This window comes from Hesperophylax consimilis, chromosome 8 (assembly GCF_061612785.1).
Source record: "Hesperophylax consimilis isolate HC1 chromosome 8, BYU_Hcon_1.0, whole genome shotgun sequence".
NCBI lineage: Eukaryota > Metazoa > Arthropoda > Insecta > Trichoptera > Limnephilidae > Hesperophylax > Hesperophylax consimilis.
This window is the reverse complement of record NC_142843.1, coordinates 17,233,891-17,248,268: the sequence shown is the minus strand read 5'-3', so window position 1 is coordinate 17,248,268 and position 14,378 is coordinate 17,233,891. Positions and strand designations below refer to the sequence as shown.

The window sequence follows — 14,378 nt, the reverse complement described above, 5'->3', positions numbered from 1 at the left end:
TACCATTACAAAAAATACTGAACATGGAGCCATGAAGCTGTAATATTAAATGTTAGATAGCAGTTTCTATGGCTTTTTATGGTTTCTTTACGTTGGCAACATTAGTCCCGCGCAAATTTTTTGTGGTTTCATAATCTGTAGTCGTGGTGTTTTTGGATTTACCATCATGTAATATGTTTGTTCTACATTGATGTCCATGATTATATGACAAAATTGTTTAAAAATTCTATAATTATTTTAATTTTTTGACCTGAGAAACCATTTTGCATTTTGAAAATAGGTATTTTGCATTTGAAATGCTTTTCTAAAAACCATTTTGCATTTTCAAATGGAAAAGTTTCGACCCATTTCCATTTTGCATTTCAAATGGTTTTGGGTACCCATTTTGCACATCTCTGTATCTGTGGCAGGTATAATACATTGTATATGTACTTAGGGTTTCAGGGTTAAATTAAAATCAAGTTTCACAATAATATGTATAGCTTTAATTATGTTAGTTAACATTTCACAAGACATATCATTATATATCAATAAAATTGTATGTATAAATTACATGTTATTATATAAAACATCCAAAAATAGAATTTTGCTCCGTTTTTAGAAAAAATACAGGAATTCCTAAATAATCTTAGAAATAATTTGGAAAATATCAGCAGGGCCGAAAGAAGGTACATAGGTAATTTAATGATTTGCCAAAGGGTTTTTAACCCACCAGCATACCAAACGACATGTTAGACCGGTTTTTTCTATTCTGCATTTGTTACCGCAGACCCACAGGATTAAATTGTAATAATTAAAGAAACAATGCTCTTCAGGACGGAGAAACATATGAATCGAGTAGTGTCCACTAGATCTGTATTTTTTGGAACTTGTTGAAAAATAATATGGCTATGCCGATAAATTAATATGTAACACAGTATACAAGATAGTGGATTATAATTTGAGTTCTTCTTAATTAAAGACACCAATTTTTACTATTCCTACTTAGTTGTTACAGTTAAAATGAAGAGCCAAATTGAGGTCCAATTGAATTCACATATTTATGAAGAACTGGGGAAAAATCAAGAAATATTTTTAAGCAAAAAATTTACCAATAAAATCAGCATTTTTGACCTTGGGGTGATGATTATCCCACCAAATAAAAACATGTCGCATTCCTTCAATAAGATAAAGAAATAGGTAAAATTTTAGTATTTAAAAGTTTTGAAGTAGTGTTTTTGCACAACCCGGATGATTATACAATATTTGTGTGCGGTGACAGATACATTTTTGTTGATTAATTTTAACATGGGCACTCTCGCAAAAGGGATCAACTCTTAAATGCACCATGGCCAAAACTACTTGTAAATCTTTTTTCTCTTTATTTTTTAAACCAAATGCCAACTGAGTAAGAGTTTTGACTCTGGTCAGGTGGTAAAAACTTATTATTATAGACTTGTTGTGCTGACAATATCCGTTAAGTGACACCGCATCCAAAATATTACTTTTGCAGAATAAACTGTGTTTTGCATAATTTAATTTTTCTATTTATTGTTAAAAAATATATATATTTAAATTTAATAATTGAAAGTGATTATACATTTTCTCAATACCTCCTTCATGACTTTTAAGATGTCATTTAACAGATATTGCCGGTGTAACGACGGTGTGCGAGGATTTCTTCTGGATAATGTGATTGACACACACTAACCAGCTGGGGCATCGTGGTGTAACAAGCAAATTAGCCATGGCGAGGAAGGCGGAAGATAACTGGGGCAGTTGCGGCTCGTGACTTTTCAGTTAGGAATTACTAAGATTGAAAATCATGGTCAAACCTTCAGAAGGAGCAAACCCGCATGGTTACTTGTAATATTGGTAGAACTTACGATATCATATTTGAATTTAAGAAACAACTAGTGAGTTTGTATATTATTAAACATAAAACAATAAATAATACATAACTACTTATAGCTCAAACTTTTTTTAAATTTTAACAATAATTTTTTTTTTTAATTTTGAAACTTTTAACATGTCAAAGCCACAGTACCGGGAAATTGTCCAACTATTGAGTAGTATTGATTGCTTTGATGTTTCCAATGAGAAAGCCAATGTCTTGATGTAAAATAAGCATCTTTCAAATTAGTTTTTTCCACAATATCACCATAAACAAATAGGTATTCCTTAAATAGTTTGACCAAATAACTACCATATCCGTGGTTAAAAATTCTTTTCACTACATTACTAAGTAAATTTGTACTGGAGCAAGGCCATGGATTTGAAATGTAGCTGGAGGTCCTATTGTCATTTGGCAGATTAAAATTATAATTGAAGTAGCTAACTAAGTTATTTGGAGTAATCCGGGTGTTGGCAGTCACGGGCAATGTCTTTAATTTATCTTCAAATGAGTAAATGGTATCGATCAAAGCTTCACCATGATCTATTTCATTTTCTGTCAAGTTCAAATTATTTTCTCTGGCAGTACTGAAATTCATATTGATTCCGAAAGCGTTGAATAATGCGGGGTTGTTCAAAATTAAGGAACTGTGAGAGACAATCAAGGATGAAGCCAGTAGAGTGGTAATGCTCGCCAAATAACTCACGGATAATGCTAAGTAGACAGTCACTAGACACTTCATGAGGCCGAAACATTCAATATTGTTGGATATGTTGGTCAAATCTGTATACGTGAACCAGCCGCGGAGTTTAGTCTGTCGGAGGGCCACCTGCTGCTCCAGCCAATCCAAAGCAGTCTCGAATTGTTGATCGTTCACGTATATCCGCCAGTCCTGTTGAATAACATAAAACATCTTTTATACCCTGTCAAACAAAATCATGGCATCTTTTTCTAGACAATGGCAACATCCAAAGTGTCACCAATAGTCACCATTGCTACCTTAGTCGTTGCTCTTGACTAGAAAAATTTATTTCAATTTGGAATGCGGGTACGGGTACCGACGCCCCGGGATATCGCCCCTATATTTAACACCTCTGCCTCCTGTGTGGAATTAATGTTAAAAAAAGAAAGAAAAGGACATCTAAGTTTTTTCTAGACAGTGGCAACTTCAAAAGTGTCACCAATGGTCACCATTGCTCTCAAAGCAGTTGTTCTTGGCTAAAAAAGGACATCCTGAGCTTTTTCTAATCACTTGCAACTTCAAAAGTGCCACCTTTGCTACCAAAGGTAATCCTTGACTAGAAAAGGACTCTGAGCTTTTTCTAGACAGGGGCAACTCCTAAAGCGTCACCAATGGTCACCATTCCTACGACAGGAATTGTTCTTGGCTAGAAAAGAACACTGAGCTTTTCACTCCCAATATATCCAAACAGGAATTACATTCCATTATCCAATATTTGATTCTGACTTGATATTCTTAGATTTAAGTGCCATTCCCCCGACTGACTGACTTTACCAAGTTTATTTGGTATTTACTAGAAACTAATTTGAATGTTTGTTTCATTTAAAAATACCCGATTTCACTGTGGATAACACCTGGGTGGTGGCGCTTTATCATTGATTTGCATCAAAAAGTCACTGAATGCTGTTTAAATAACACTATTATTTACACAGCAGTCAGTGACTTTCTGATGACACTTTTCTTTTAACATTCAATAATTTCTTAATACTCATAATAGTTTAATTAAAGTATTGAATAAATCATTTACTGCCACCAATTCTAATCGGGACCGTTCGGGTTTAGTTCATTTTTGTCCTCAAAATTAGTGGCAGCGAACCTGTTATTAGTTTTTTGTTGCAAATAACATAATGCCAATTAATTATTAATCAAGGAGGTAAGGATTGGATCTTCACACAACAGCAACAAAAATAGTCAACTCCCATCGAGTTTGCTGGCGTACAACATGCGGGTCTCTGGAGAACATGCGAGCATTCTAAAATTATCCTTTTTAGAATAAATTGCAATGCGACTTTGACCTTAATGCTTCTAAAAATGTATGAAAAACAACATCAGAATCGTTTGGACTAATAAAACATTAGGTTCCACTAATATTTTTTTCCAGCCTTCAACAGGTTAAAGTAGTGTTATAACATTTTGTATTTAGTTGTACCAAATAAACTGTAGTTCATGATTTCACTACAAGCTCTCAAAGGACTGAAATGTTGTTTTAAGATATTTTCTAATTTAATTATATTTTACCACATACAACCTTTTGGAAAACTTACAATTGCATGTAGGAAATTGCGTTCCAATTTATGTAGTGCGTCCGGGGTAATGCCTCCAGATGTTGCCCATTCATCTGCAAATACTTCATCTTCTTCACCATCGTCTTGGAGAAATTTGTTAGAAACCATCTGCAATCATGATAATATGTTTATGAAATCATTGATATAGTTTGTAATAATTATTAGTAATAATAATTAGTGTTATTTGCTGTTAAAATATGCAAACTGAGATATGTATCAAACATCATGATAATATAATTTAATCTATAACTCGTTAGAGACAATCTGAAATTATGGCAATATTATGAAATAATTGCAAATAATGATAAATACATAACGATTATTACTTATCACAAATATTTGCTGCTAAAAGGTACAATATTTAACTTTTTATAATTATTATTATTATAGTTCCTACTATGTATCATAATGGCAATCGTTTAAAAGTCTTATTCTTCAGATAAACGTTAGTAACAACGGTTCAAAAGATATTCAACCATTGCATGTGAGTGTGGTGTTATTACCATGCAAAACGCAAGTGTTTCAATGTTTTTACATTCATAAAATAATAATAATAAGTTTCCTTACTGCGTTTACTGCTAAATACGGCGAAATCACTAAGTAAAAGGGTGTTTTAATTACGTAATTAGCACAATATTTTGCTTATAATAACATATTTCATAATTTTTTTCTGAGGAATATAAACATGGATTTGAATAAAACAATAATTACCAAAGACACTAAGAACAATTCAGATGGAGCCATTCGGGAAACATAATCAGGATTTGCAGTTTTCAATCTTTCCAAATAAAGAAGAGCCAGGACTAATGAACAGGGGGATACACAAGCACCTCTGGTTAATTCAGCAGCATCGTCAACGTGTAAACGTTTCAACGATTTCCCTTTTTGAGCTTCCGAAAATAGTTCAGCCGACAATTCTGTAAATATAGTTGAATATTCTGGTTACATATTACTTTGTACGGTAAACTTGTCGAATTCTGCTGTATGAAAAAGTTCTTTAAAAAAACAACACTTGCTTTCAAATTAAATATCTAATGGAGACAACTATTTAAGTCGGTGGTTAAAGTAAAGCACAAAATAGGTTTTTAGGGTTTAGTTTGGGTTATTTTAATAATTCATGTGTATTTCCTAATCTTCAAACTCAACTTTGATAGAGAAAAATGGGGCTTTCATATTTTGCCATCTTCAACCATATAAATACATGTAGTTATTTCTCGTAGTAATTAAGTTGAAACCAAGTGCTATTTATATTTTGGCGTATTAAGCGTGCAGCAGAATTAGACATGTTTATCCTTTGTACGCATGGATACAAGATAAAAACATGCTGTAAATTAGACACAAGGATTTAATTCAACTTTGATTTTGCTCATGTCATATCATTCCTCATTCATATAAATAAACAATATGAACATTACCTGTAACGGGAAGGCTAAGACAGGGTATAGATGGAAGCCTTCCATAATACAATGATTTCGTTATTCTTTGCAGAAATTCGCTGTGATCGTTCATCATCTGAAAACATAACAAAAACATTTAATTTGCAAAAAGTAAGGCACTTGTCACGCAATACGAAACAATATGCTTCGATGCAATGCGTAACATTACTGATAATAAGAAAGCTGTGGTAACCTTATATCTATTTCTCGAACAATCTTTACGTCTTTTAGAAATATTTGACATCTTTATAAACTTAATAAACAATTTAACAACTTGTGACTTTATTAAAAAATATCGAGAGTAAAAATTTCTACGCGAAAATAGATCAAGATTTGATGACCCACAATAAACATAGACAATATGTGTCAAAAAATAATAACGTGTTGAACATTGTGCATAAATAAAGAGAGTTCGTTTATGGCATCCGGTAAACAGGTCTACTCACCGACATGACCCAAATTTGAACCATTTGAATAAGTTGATTCAGTTAATTCCATTAGAAGGGGATTATAATAGAAAGCTATATTTTAACAATAAGTAAATACCCTATAATATTAATAATACCTCCAACTTCTGACATTTCCCATACATCTGATAGCAGCAGGTTACACTAGCACATCCTTGCGGCGTAAGTTGTGCCCATGTTGTGCCCCTTAGTTTTCTTTCATATATTTGAATAGATTTTTTGTGAAATATATGCTTAATTTTACGTTAATAAATTATATAAATCGAAAAAATTATATTATTGGCTACATACTTGCTGCTTTTTTGCGCACACATAAAAATATTAAAGCGGCTAAAACATTATTTGCAATTATTATATCCGTAAACTGCACACACATAACCTACTTTTTGGGATATTTTATATTAATATTGATCAAAATACGAAATATAAAACGCAAAACACCACCATAAAATTAAATAAATTCAATTTGCTGCCATTAAAAGGAACGTCAACATCAATAGTGGGTTAGTACCTTTTTGTCAATTCCTACCTTGGCCTTGTGCTTATGTGTACATCCCTGTTTTTTTTTCTTGTTTGGTGTACTTAACCTCCTTTTTCGATTTTTGTATTGTTTAGTATGTGAAACATATAATTTTGATATCAAAATACCAATGTCAAATTGTACCTATCAACTCCCAACTGTGTATTGTAAGTTCCTCCCACTCCCAACAATGAGTTTTGTAACATATTGGGATCGATATAGAGAGAAATAAAAATAAATAAAATTTGATGCACTAGCGCTTCCAGCGGCTAGCCACAGCTAGCGTTGTTGATACTGCCAAAATTTCACTGAAGTCGGACGTATTATTAATGTTATAGGGTATTTGCTATGAGTTCTATAAACAATAGACCTCGCGCCTATGTGTGTTTCTAATTAACTAAAATGTCCTTTAAAATCATAAGATTTATAAGGAGGTACTTAAGGGAAAACTTTAAATTATTCATAACTGCTCGATCAAAGATGGCGCTAATTTAATTGTGTTGAAAAAAAATTACAATTCAAGCTTTAAAATACTAAGGTGCATTGTTTGTTTGCGCATGTACATATGGAATATGAATAAATATGTTATCCATATAAAACTCAATTCTTTCAAGAAAGGCATACACTACAATTTTAACTGTTAATAAACACAAGTATACCCACAAACTGGCGATGCCTATGTTGGATTTTTTTGGTTAATCTGCTAAATGTATTATTCTTTACTTTTTAACTGTTTATATAAAAAAGTGTTTCCTTTATTGTAAAATTGTACCAATGTATGTACCAGAAAAATTATTAATAAATACAAAAAAAATTGTAGTAAACCCACTCAAAGTACAAATAAAAACAAGTATTTTATTCCGCCACGGCCACTCCACTACAATTAAAATGAATATTTCTGAAACAAAAACCTCTATAATCATACACTTTCTTGAGTTTTTCTCACTGCTGTAACCTAACCTCATAATCATGTAATACTTCCAACAGAGAGGTTAATTTATGGCTTCAAACGAAGTGCGTCTAAAAATCAAAATAACGACCATCAGCGAGTGGTTTATTTATGGACTATCACTAGACAGTGGTTTATTTGTGACTAGACTAAAAATGGTTGCTCTGTTTTACGGTTGTAAAGTTAATATAATGAAATAAATGTTTCAAGCATGAAATATACGTGCAAGTAGACAGTGTTTTGGCATTTTTACATTAAAAAAATCAGTGTTTCAATGTTTTCTAAAATCGATTTGAAATATTTGGTTCCGTCTATGGGTGCTCACTTCCAATGTATTGCTTGTATATTTGGTGAAGATCTAACATTTGCTCACATAAATGGTTAGTTGTGATCAATGGTTGTGATGTAGCCTCTCGTTAATTTCCTTATCGATTTTATAGTGCCTCCTGTTTACTGTCAAATTCTGAATGCGAAATGACATTTCTACGTTTGGTTTCCTGCAGTTTTTGAGTTTTATTCTTTTTATTAATTACTTTCACTAATATACCATGGCTAAGCGCGAAAATGTCTTTGTATGACGTATAATTTGCGTCTGTAATATACAGTCAAAATAGCTTTTACCTATCCTTCAAAAGTAATGTGTGAATAACTTGAATTACAGTATTTTTAACTGTAGAAATGTAATCATAATTATTCATTGTGTTAACAGGTAACGTGAATCTATAAACGACGTGTTTAACTTGAAACTAGATCGAAGAAAAAACGAATCAATTTTTAAGATTTGTTAAAATTATATTTAATTTTCTATTTCGAATAAACTTTTTTCGTTGTAGATTTTAACGCGTAGCTTCTGGAGATATTATTTTGATGATTGTTATTTTTGCAGATATGATTACCAGCCATGAGAACCAAGGGTTTCTTTATATTTTCCGTTTTTGCGACCGGTTTGTTGTTAATTATATTTAATACCCAAAAGCCTGAATCACTTCAAAATATAGTATCACAAACTCATCAACACATAAAGAATTTTCAGGTGAGAATTTAAGATAATTCAAAGAACTGACCTTTGAGCTTATCCTTTATTATATTGCTTGGTTTTGTTATTCTAGTTGAATGGCCAGTACAAAAATACTAAAGCTGCAAACAAAATACTTTGAAGCTTCATATTTGTGCCAAAGCCACGGATAGAGAAGCCTGGGCTAAGTTGCCTTTCAAGTCAGAACAATCTGTACAAAATCTTGATGTATCTATAGTATAAGCCCACAGCTTTAAAATTACCATTCACAATATCTCGATTTGTTCTTAAGTGAAAATAATTGCTTTTAGGATAATTTGAAAGATGCCGAAGAAAAGCATTTGGTAGCTGACGAGAAGTACCTCAATCTTCTGGGACTGAAAGGGAAGTTGGGGGCTGAGTGGCACAACACTTCTGTGCCCGCTATTGTCAGCTATGTGCTCGAAGGTCAACACTTTCAAGCTATTGGCTTAATTCGAAATATTGCCTGGAAACTACCCAATCACACATTAATTCTCTATGACTTGGGACTCTCCAAATATTCACTCAACTCGGTAAAAATATTTTATTTATTTTAATTTTAAAAAAAGTGTTATTTGAAAATAATATTTAATGTGTTCCATGACAAAACAGAACGCTAAAGAAAAGTAATGAAAAAGAAAAAGAATACTAACCTCACCTAAGCCGACCATTATTTTATGTTCTGTTTTTTCCGGTTTCTTGTGTTATGGTACCTGTAGTATAAGCCCCGGATTGATTTAGATCTTTTGGATTAGGGGATTTGATTAATACTGCTTCTTCTTCGTTTTTATAACACACCTATGTGTGAAAAATTGCAAGTACCAAATGATATATGTACATAGTTTATTTTCCCATTTTTTAATAAAAATTAAAATTAAGCAAATTTTCTTATTTAAGGTTGAATTACACCTGACGAGTGCTCGGCCAAGTCATTCGCTTTGTTACTCAGCCAAACAACTTATTGGAGAGTAGAGGTGATCACATGTAGAAGAGACGGTGGGCGAGTCCGATCATCGAGATTAGTTTATTGTGCTGTTGCCTTGGTTTCGCCAAGCATGAAAAATAGAAAAATTACGACAACAAATGTCAAAAACTCTCTCGGCTAATACTGACCGAGTGAAGAGAGAGTGATGCGTGAGTTGAGTATGCAGGTGGAAGGGATACTTACTCGACCGAGTCATTGGGCCTTGCTTCTATACACTGTCTCGCCTGAATCACTTGTACGCTATCATATCCAGTACTGACTACTGATCACATCAGTCGAGCACTTGTCGAATGCACTGTCTCGGCCGAGAATTTGGCAGGTGTAATTCAGGCATTAGGAATAGTTTTAGTGTTTTGTAGTTGTTTTGTTTGACGGCCTTCATGGTTGAATGTTTACGATCATCGTCTGCAATTCCAGAGGTAGCGGGTTCAAATCCCGACGTGCGCAAGTAAATTTGATTGGATTAATTTGTGTTATTTCACAATTTATTAATTAAAAATAATATATGTAGTATATTTGTGGCACCAGAATGGCAGATACTTTCAGTATCGCCATAGTGAATTGAAACTGCTTGAAATTGCTTTATCCGTGTTTGGTGACCAGATCTGAATAGCTAGGTATTTTTCCACCTTTGGGGATGCACCTGTCTCTCTGGCTCCAGATAGTTGGAAGCAGTTGGGACTCGTGTGAGGTACTCATATAAAAAAAAATTACAAAGAACGATGAACATAAAAATTTGGGCAATGCATAATATTAATTAGATTTATTTTTCAGATTCTACCACACTGTAATAACTCCAAATGCATGGTCATTAATTTTGACTTAGAAATTTTCCCATCTCATGTAGTTGAAGAGAGATTACACGCTTTTAGGCCATTGATAATCCAGGTAGGTTTCATATACTGAAATAAATACAAATACAATACTAGTTATACTGAGTAAAATATGATATAACTAGTTTGCACTGAGCTAAATCCATTGAATTGTATTCAGCGAATGGGCAGTGAGTGTTTTGCAATCTAGATTCCTCTTATGTAATCTTATATTGTTTTTAAGTAAGCATTAGTACATATTATTTTAGGAATGCCGTCGTAAAATAATTCCTCATTCAAACCAGTCACTGATTAAATCTTACTACATTCATCGAAATTTTAATATGTTTTTTTAATCAGTGACATTATACAACTAAATATGAATGTAATATAATATTGATAGATATGTTATTTTGACATAATTAATAATATTTCTTTCTGTTCCACAGGACGCTTTGACAAAAGTAGGTGCAATCCTATTTGTAGAATGTGACCAACGCTTTGTGGGCGAACCAAACAAGATTGCTGAACTCTACAAGGCCGCTGTGGATGGTATTGGGATTATAACATGGGCCATCCGACCAGCAGTCTCGTCATTGACGCACCCCAAGATGTTTGAATACTTTCGCACCGACGCCGATAGCTTTTTATTTTTACCTATGGTTGAAGTCATTCGATTGGTTATCGTACGATCTAGTACTATCACTAATAACATAATGATGCCTTGGGTACAATGTGCCCTTACACAGGACTGCATATTTCCAATTGGTAAGTGTATAAAGATGGAGGTTGTATCGGACTTGTAGTCTTCTTGCACTAGGAGCAGTATTATAACAGGGTATTAACTGTCTGTCTGATGTTCCAGGTGCCCAATCGGGAGGCTGCAGGTTCGACAAGAAGCCCCAATACAGATACTCGGGATGTCATAGCTACGATGCTTCAGCGTTTAATATTGTTTTAGGTTTAAGATATAATTTCGACGAGAGTCACTACACCTACAAAGGGTCAGGATACTTCTTTAGGACTATTACCAACGATAAAGCATATCAAGAATATATTCAACTAGAAAAGAATTCAACATTTGTGTTGTCGGAAGTTACAGACGAAAACAGTAGTAATAAAAGTGAGCAAACCGATGTTATACTTTAATAAATTAAATATTTCGTTATAAAATTGAAATATCATTTGATTTCAATAAAAAAGCGTTGTGCGCTGAATACATACAAATTTTACATTTTAAGTTATTTTATGGTAAAATTGTGGTTTAATATAATAACCACATTGGTTATCTAGTCTCGAAATACCAAAAGCTCCACAATGAACCGTAACTCCATTTTGAATGAACTCTATGGGACCACTCCATAACTTTTATGATTTATTTGTAAAATGTTCCTGATTGGGAATGTAACGAAGCATTCATCCACATTGCAAACAATGCACTCAGGGATATGCAATCTATCGTACTGTAAGTTGAACTACATATTACTAATCTCTTGCGTACGTTGCATTCTGAAATATATGTGAGCATAATATATTTCATATTGCTACCCACCTACATGAATTTCACGTCCATAATTAAAATACAATTTTAGATTCCTACATCAATTTAGATGTATTTCTGTCTAGAATGCTCAATATCTAACAATTTATTTGATCACGATGGGTAATTTCAATAAAATCCCAAAATGCTTGTGAGTACAATATCTTTAGCTGCTGTTGTATCGTGTTGGGGGCGCTTACCTGTATTTTACTCTCATTATTCAGTATTATTTTTAGGTTAGTAATTATGTATTATTTATTATAAAGACCCTTCAAAATAGCTTAGCATTTCAGAATCAAGAAATCTTTAATGCCAATAGGAATAATAACTCATTAATGCTCGAAATTTGACTCTGACAATTAATAGTAAATATGTAATTATTGTGGATCCAGGTGAAAGAACAACTAACTACGAATGTTGTCTTAGATATTGAAAGTGTCACATAATGTAGATCAAGGCTGCCCAACCTTTTTAACAGTAACAGGCGAAATTGACGATTTTGAATCACTGGTGGGCCACTGAATACCTGGCGGTTCCTATTTCCATGGGGGGGGGGGGGTTAGAGAATTTCTATAAAACATAATTCCCCACAAAAAAAATTCAAAATCCACAAAACATTTGAAATCCATGGGGGGGGGGGGTGTCAAAAAAACATCATATGTGATTCCCCACAACAATTTTTCGAATTCCATGGGGGGCTACAAGATGGGCAAGCTGCATTGGCGGGTTTTTTGAAAATGGTTCACGCGGGCCACTTATAATTCGTTCGCGGGCCTGGGGTTGGGCAGCCTTGATGTAGATCAACATTTCTATTGTTCAGATTTTAAGTTAAGTTACAATGGTTTTTAATTAATTAATATAATTTATATGAATCCATATAAGTCATTCTTCCATCCATAGGTTAACAATGTGTCTAAATATTACTTAATTTACTTAAAAATGGCTGGAACATAAATATTTAAATGTACTCTAGAATCTTAATTGAAAAACATTTAAAAAAAAACTTTTTTTGACAAATTGACTTGTGAGGCATGTATACAATAATGTTGTTTACTCTGTTGACAACAGCTTAGTATGCATTATAATTAGAAGTATGCATGTAATCACTTAATGAATGTTAAGTCATTCTTCCACCTGGGTCCTCGTTTGTATTAGTTATGTTTCAAGCATCGGATAATACGTCAGGTATTACCATTAAGTTATCACTTTTGCAACTTACTTAACGAGTGCCAATTCAGGAATGAAATCAATCGCGCTGAAAGGTGTTTTTCCTGAATTTGATTTAGTTAAAAATGTGATAGACTCAAGTGAAAAACACTTAAGTTGTACTTTTACGTTGATTTAAATTTAAAAAGTACCATTAACCTCCAACATGTTAGTCAAATATTATGTAGTAGATAGTTTAAACTATTTTATGCCTTAAGATAGTATTTTGGCTCAAATACTAGAATTAATATCAAGGAAGCAAACCCTCGGTACAGGATTCCATGATAATTAGTTGTAATTATTTTAAACTTTTTTAAATAAATACAGCTGGCAAATGAAATAATCTCACTTTTAAATAAATAAAAAATTATGTGCTTAAAGGCTGCTACTTATAAAGCTGTATTTTTATTTACTCATATTAACCTAACTCATATTAACCTAACCTTACCTACCGATGGATATTTATTTTGTGATCATGAATAAGAGTTTCAACTGCCTGGAACCAGTGGAACTACACTGTCTTCATTTAGGAATTCACTACACTGTCTTCATTTAGGAATTCTTCAAAATGAAGTGTGGGAAGTGTCTGTTATTATCTAATGAGATCTGCTAAATAGCTAAAGCCATTTCAAGCAACATCGCAATTCTGAACATTGGCCTCTCACCAAGGTACAATACAATACAAGGTGTATCTGTTATCTTGCTGCTGGAATGAGACAAAGTGCGTATCACATGCCCCGCTAGGCTGTACACAACTACGCAGTGGTGACGTGTGGTGGAAAAATATTTTTGATTTTAAATGAATGAAATATGGTAAATATTTACCTAACTACAAGAAACAACTATTTACACCGGGGGAAATGGTAAAAGATGCATTAACCCATTGCACAATATATATTTTTTTAAACTGTATACCAGAAACTCCATAGATGAGGAAAAATTACGATATTTTTAGAAAATTACAAAAATATATTTGTTGGTAAGGCAGTAAATAAAAAGATGTAGTTATGTTAAGAAATATACATTTATTATCATATAAGATTGTTAATAAAAGAAAAATTTGCATATTATAATTTTTTAACGTGTGGTATTTTAGAAAGCATTCACCCAAATGCATACGTGGTTTGTTAGGACACGTGTCAGTACTCACTGGTTTCCTGTCTGCCAACTTCTCCTGCCCTTATCAGACCACACAGTCCCTCTTGGGACCGTTTCTCAAAATATGGAGTTTTCCATTGAGCCTGGTC

General features: G+C 33.0%; 2 protein-coding genes across 2 annotated transcripts; one reads left to right on the top strand and one right to left on the bottom strand.

Annotated features, from left to right (window-relative positions):
• Positions 1–469: 469 nt before the first annotated feature.
• LOC149421652 (uncharacterized) lies at positions 470–5,962 on the bottom strand. Its single transcript, XM_089634472.1, has 5 exons — positions 5,810–5,962; positions 5,596–5,692; positions 4,892–5,097; positions 4,160–4,288; positions 470–2,765 (listed from the first exon to the last, which is right to left on the bottom strand). The coding sequence occupies exons 1-5, from the start codon at positions 5,858–5,860 to the stop codon at positions 2,004–2,006; spliced, it is 1,245 nt and encodes a 414-aa protein (XP_089490598.1). The 5' UTR covers positions 5,861–5,962; the 3' UTR covers positions 470–2,003.
• A 2,006-nt stretch (positions 5,963–7,968) lies between these two features.
• Positions 7,969–12,459, top strand: LOC149421651 (uncharacterized). Its single transcript, XM_089634471.1, has 6 exons — positions 7,969–8,261; positions 8,439–8,585; positions 8,879–9,121; positions 10,348–10,461; positions 10,835–11,153; positions 11,251–12,459. Exons 2-6 carry the CDS (start codon positions 8,454–8,456, stop codon positions 11,532–11,534), a joined length of 1,092 nt encoding a protein of 363 aa, XP_089490597.1. The 5' UTR covers positions 7,969–8,261; positions 8,439–8,453; the 3' UTR covers positions 11,535–12,459.
• The last annotated feature ends 1,919 nt before the right edge of the window (positions 12,460–14,378 follow it).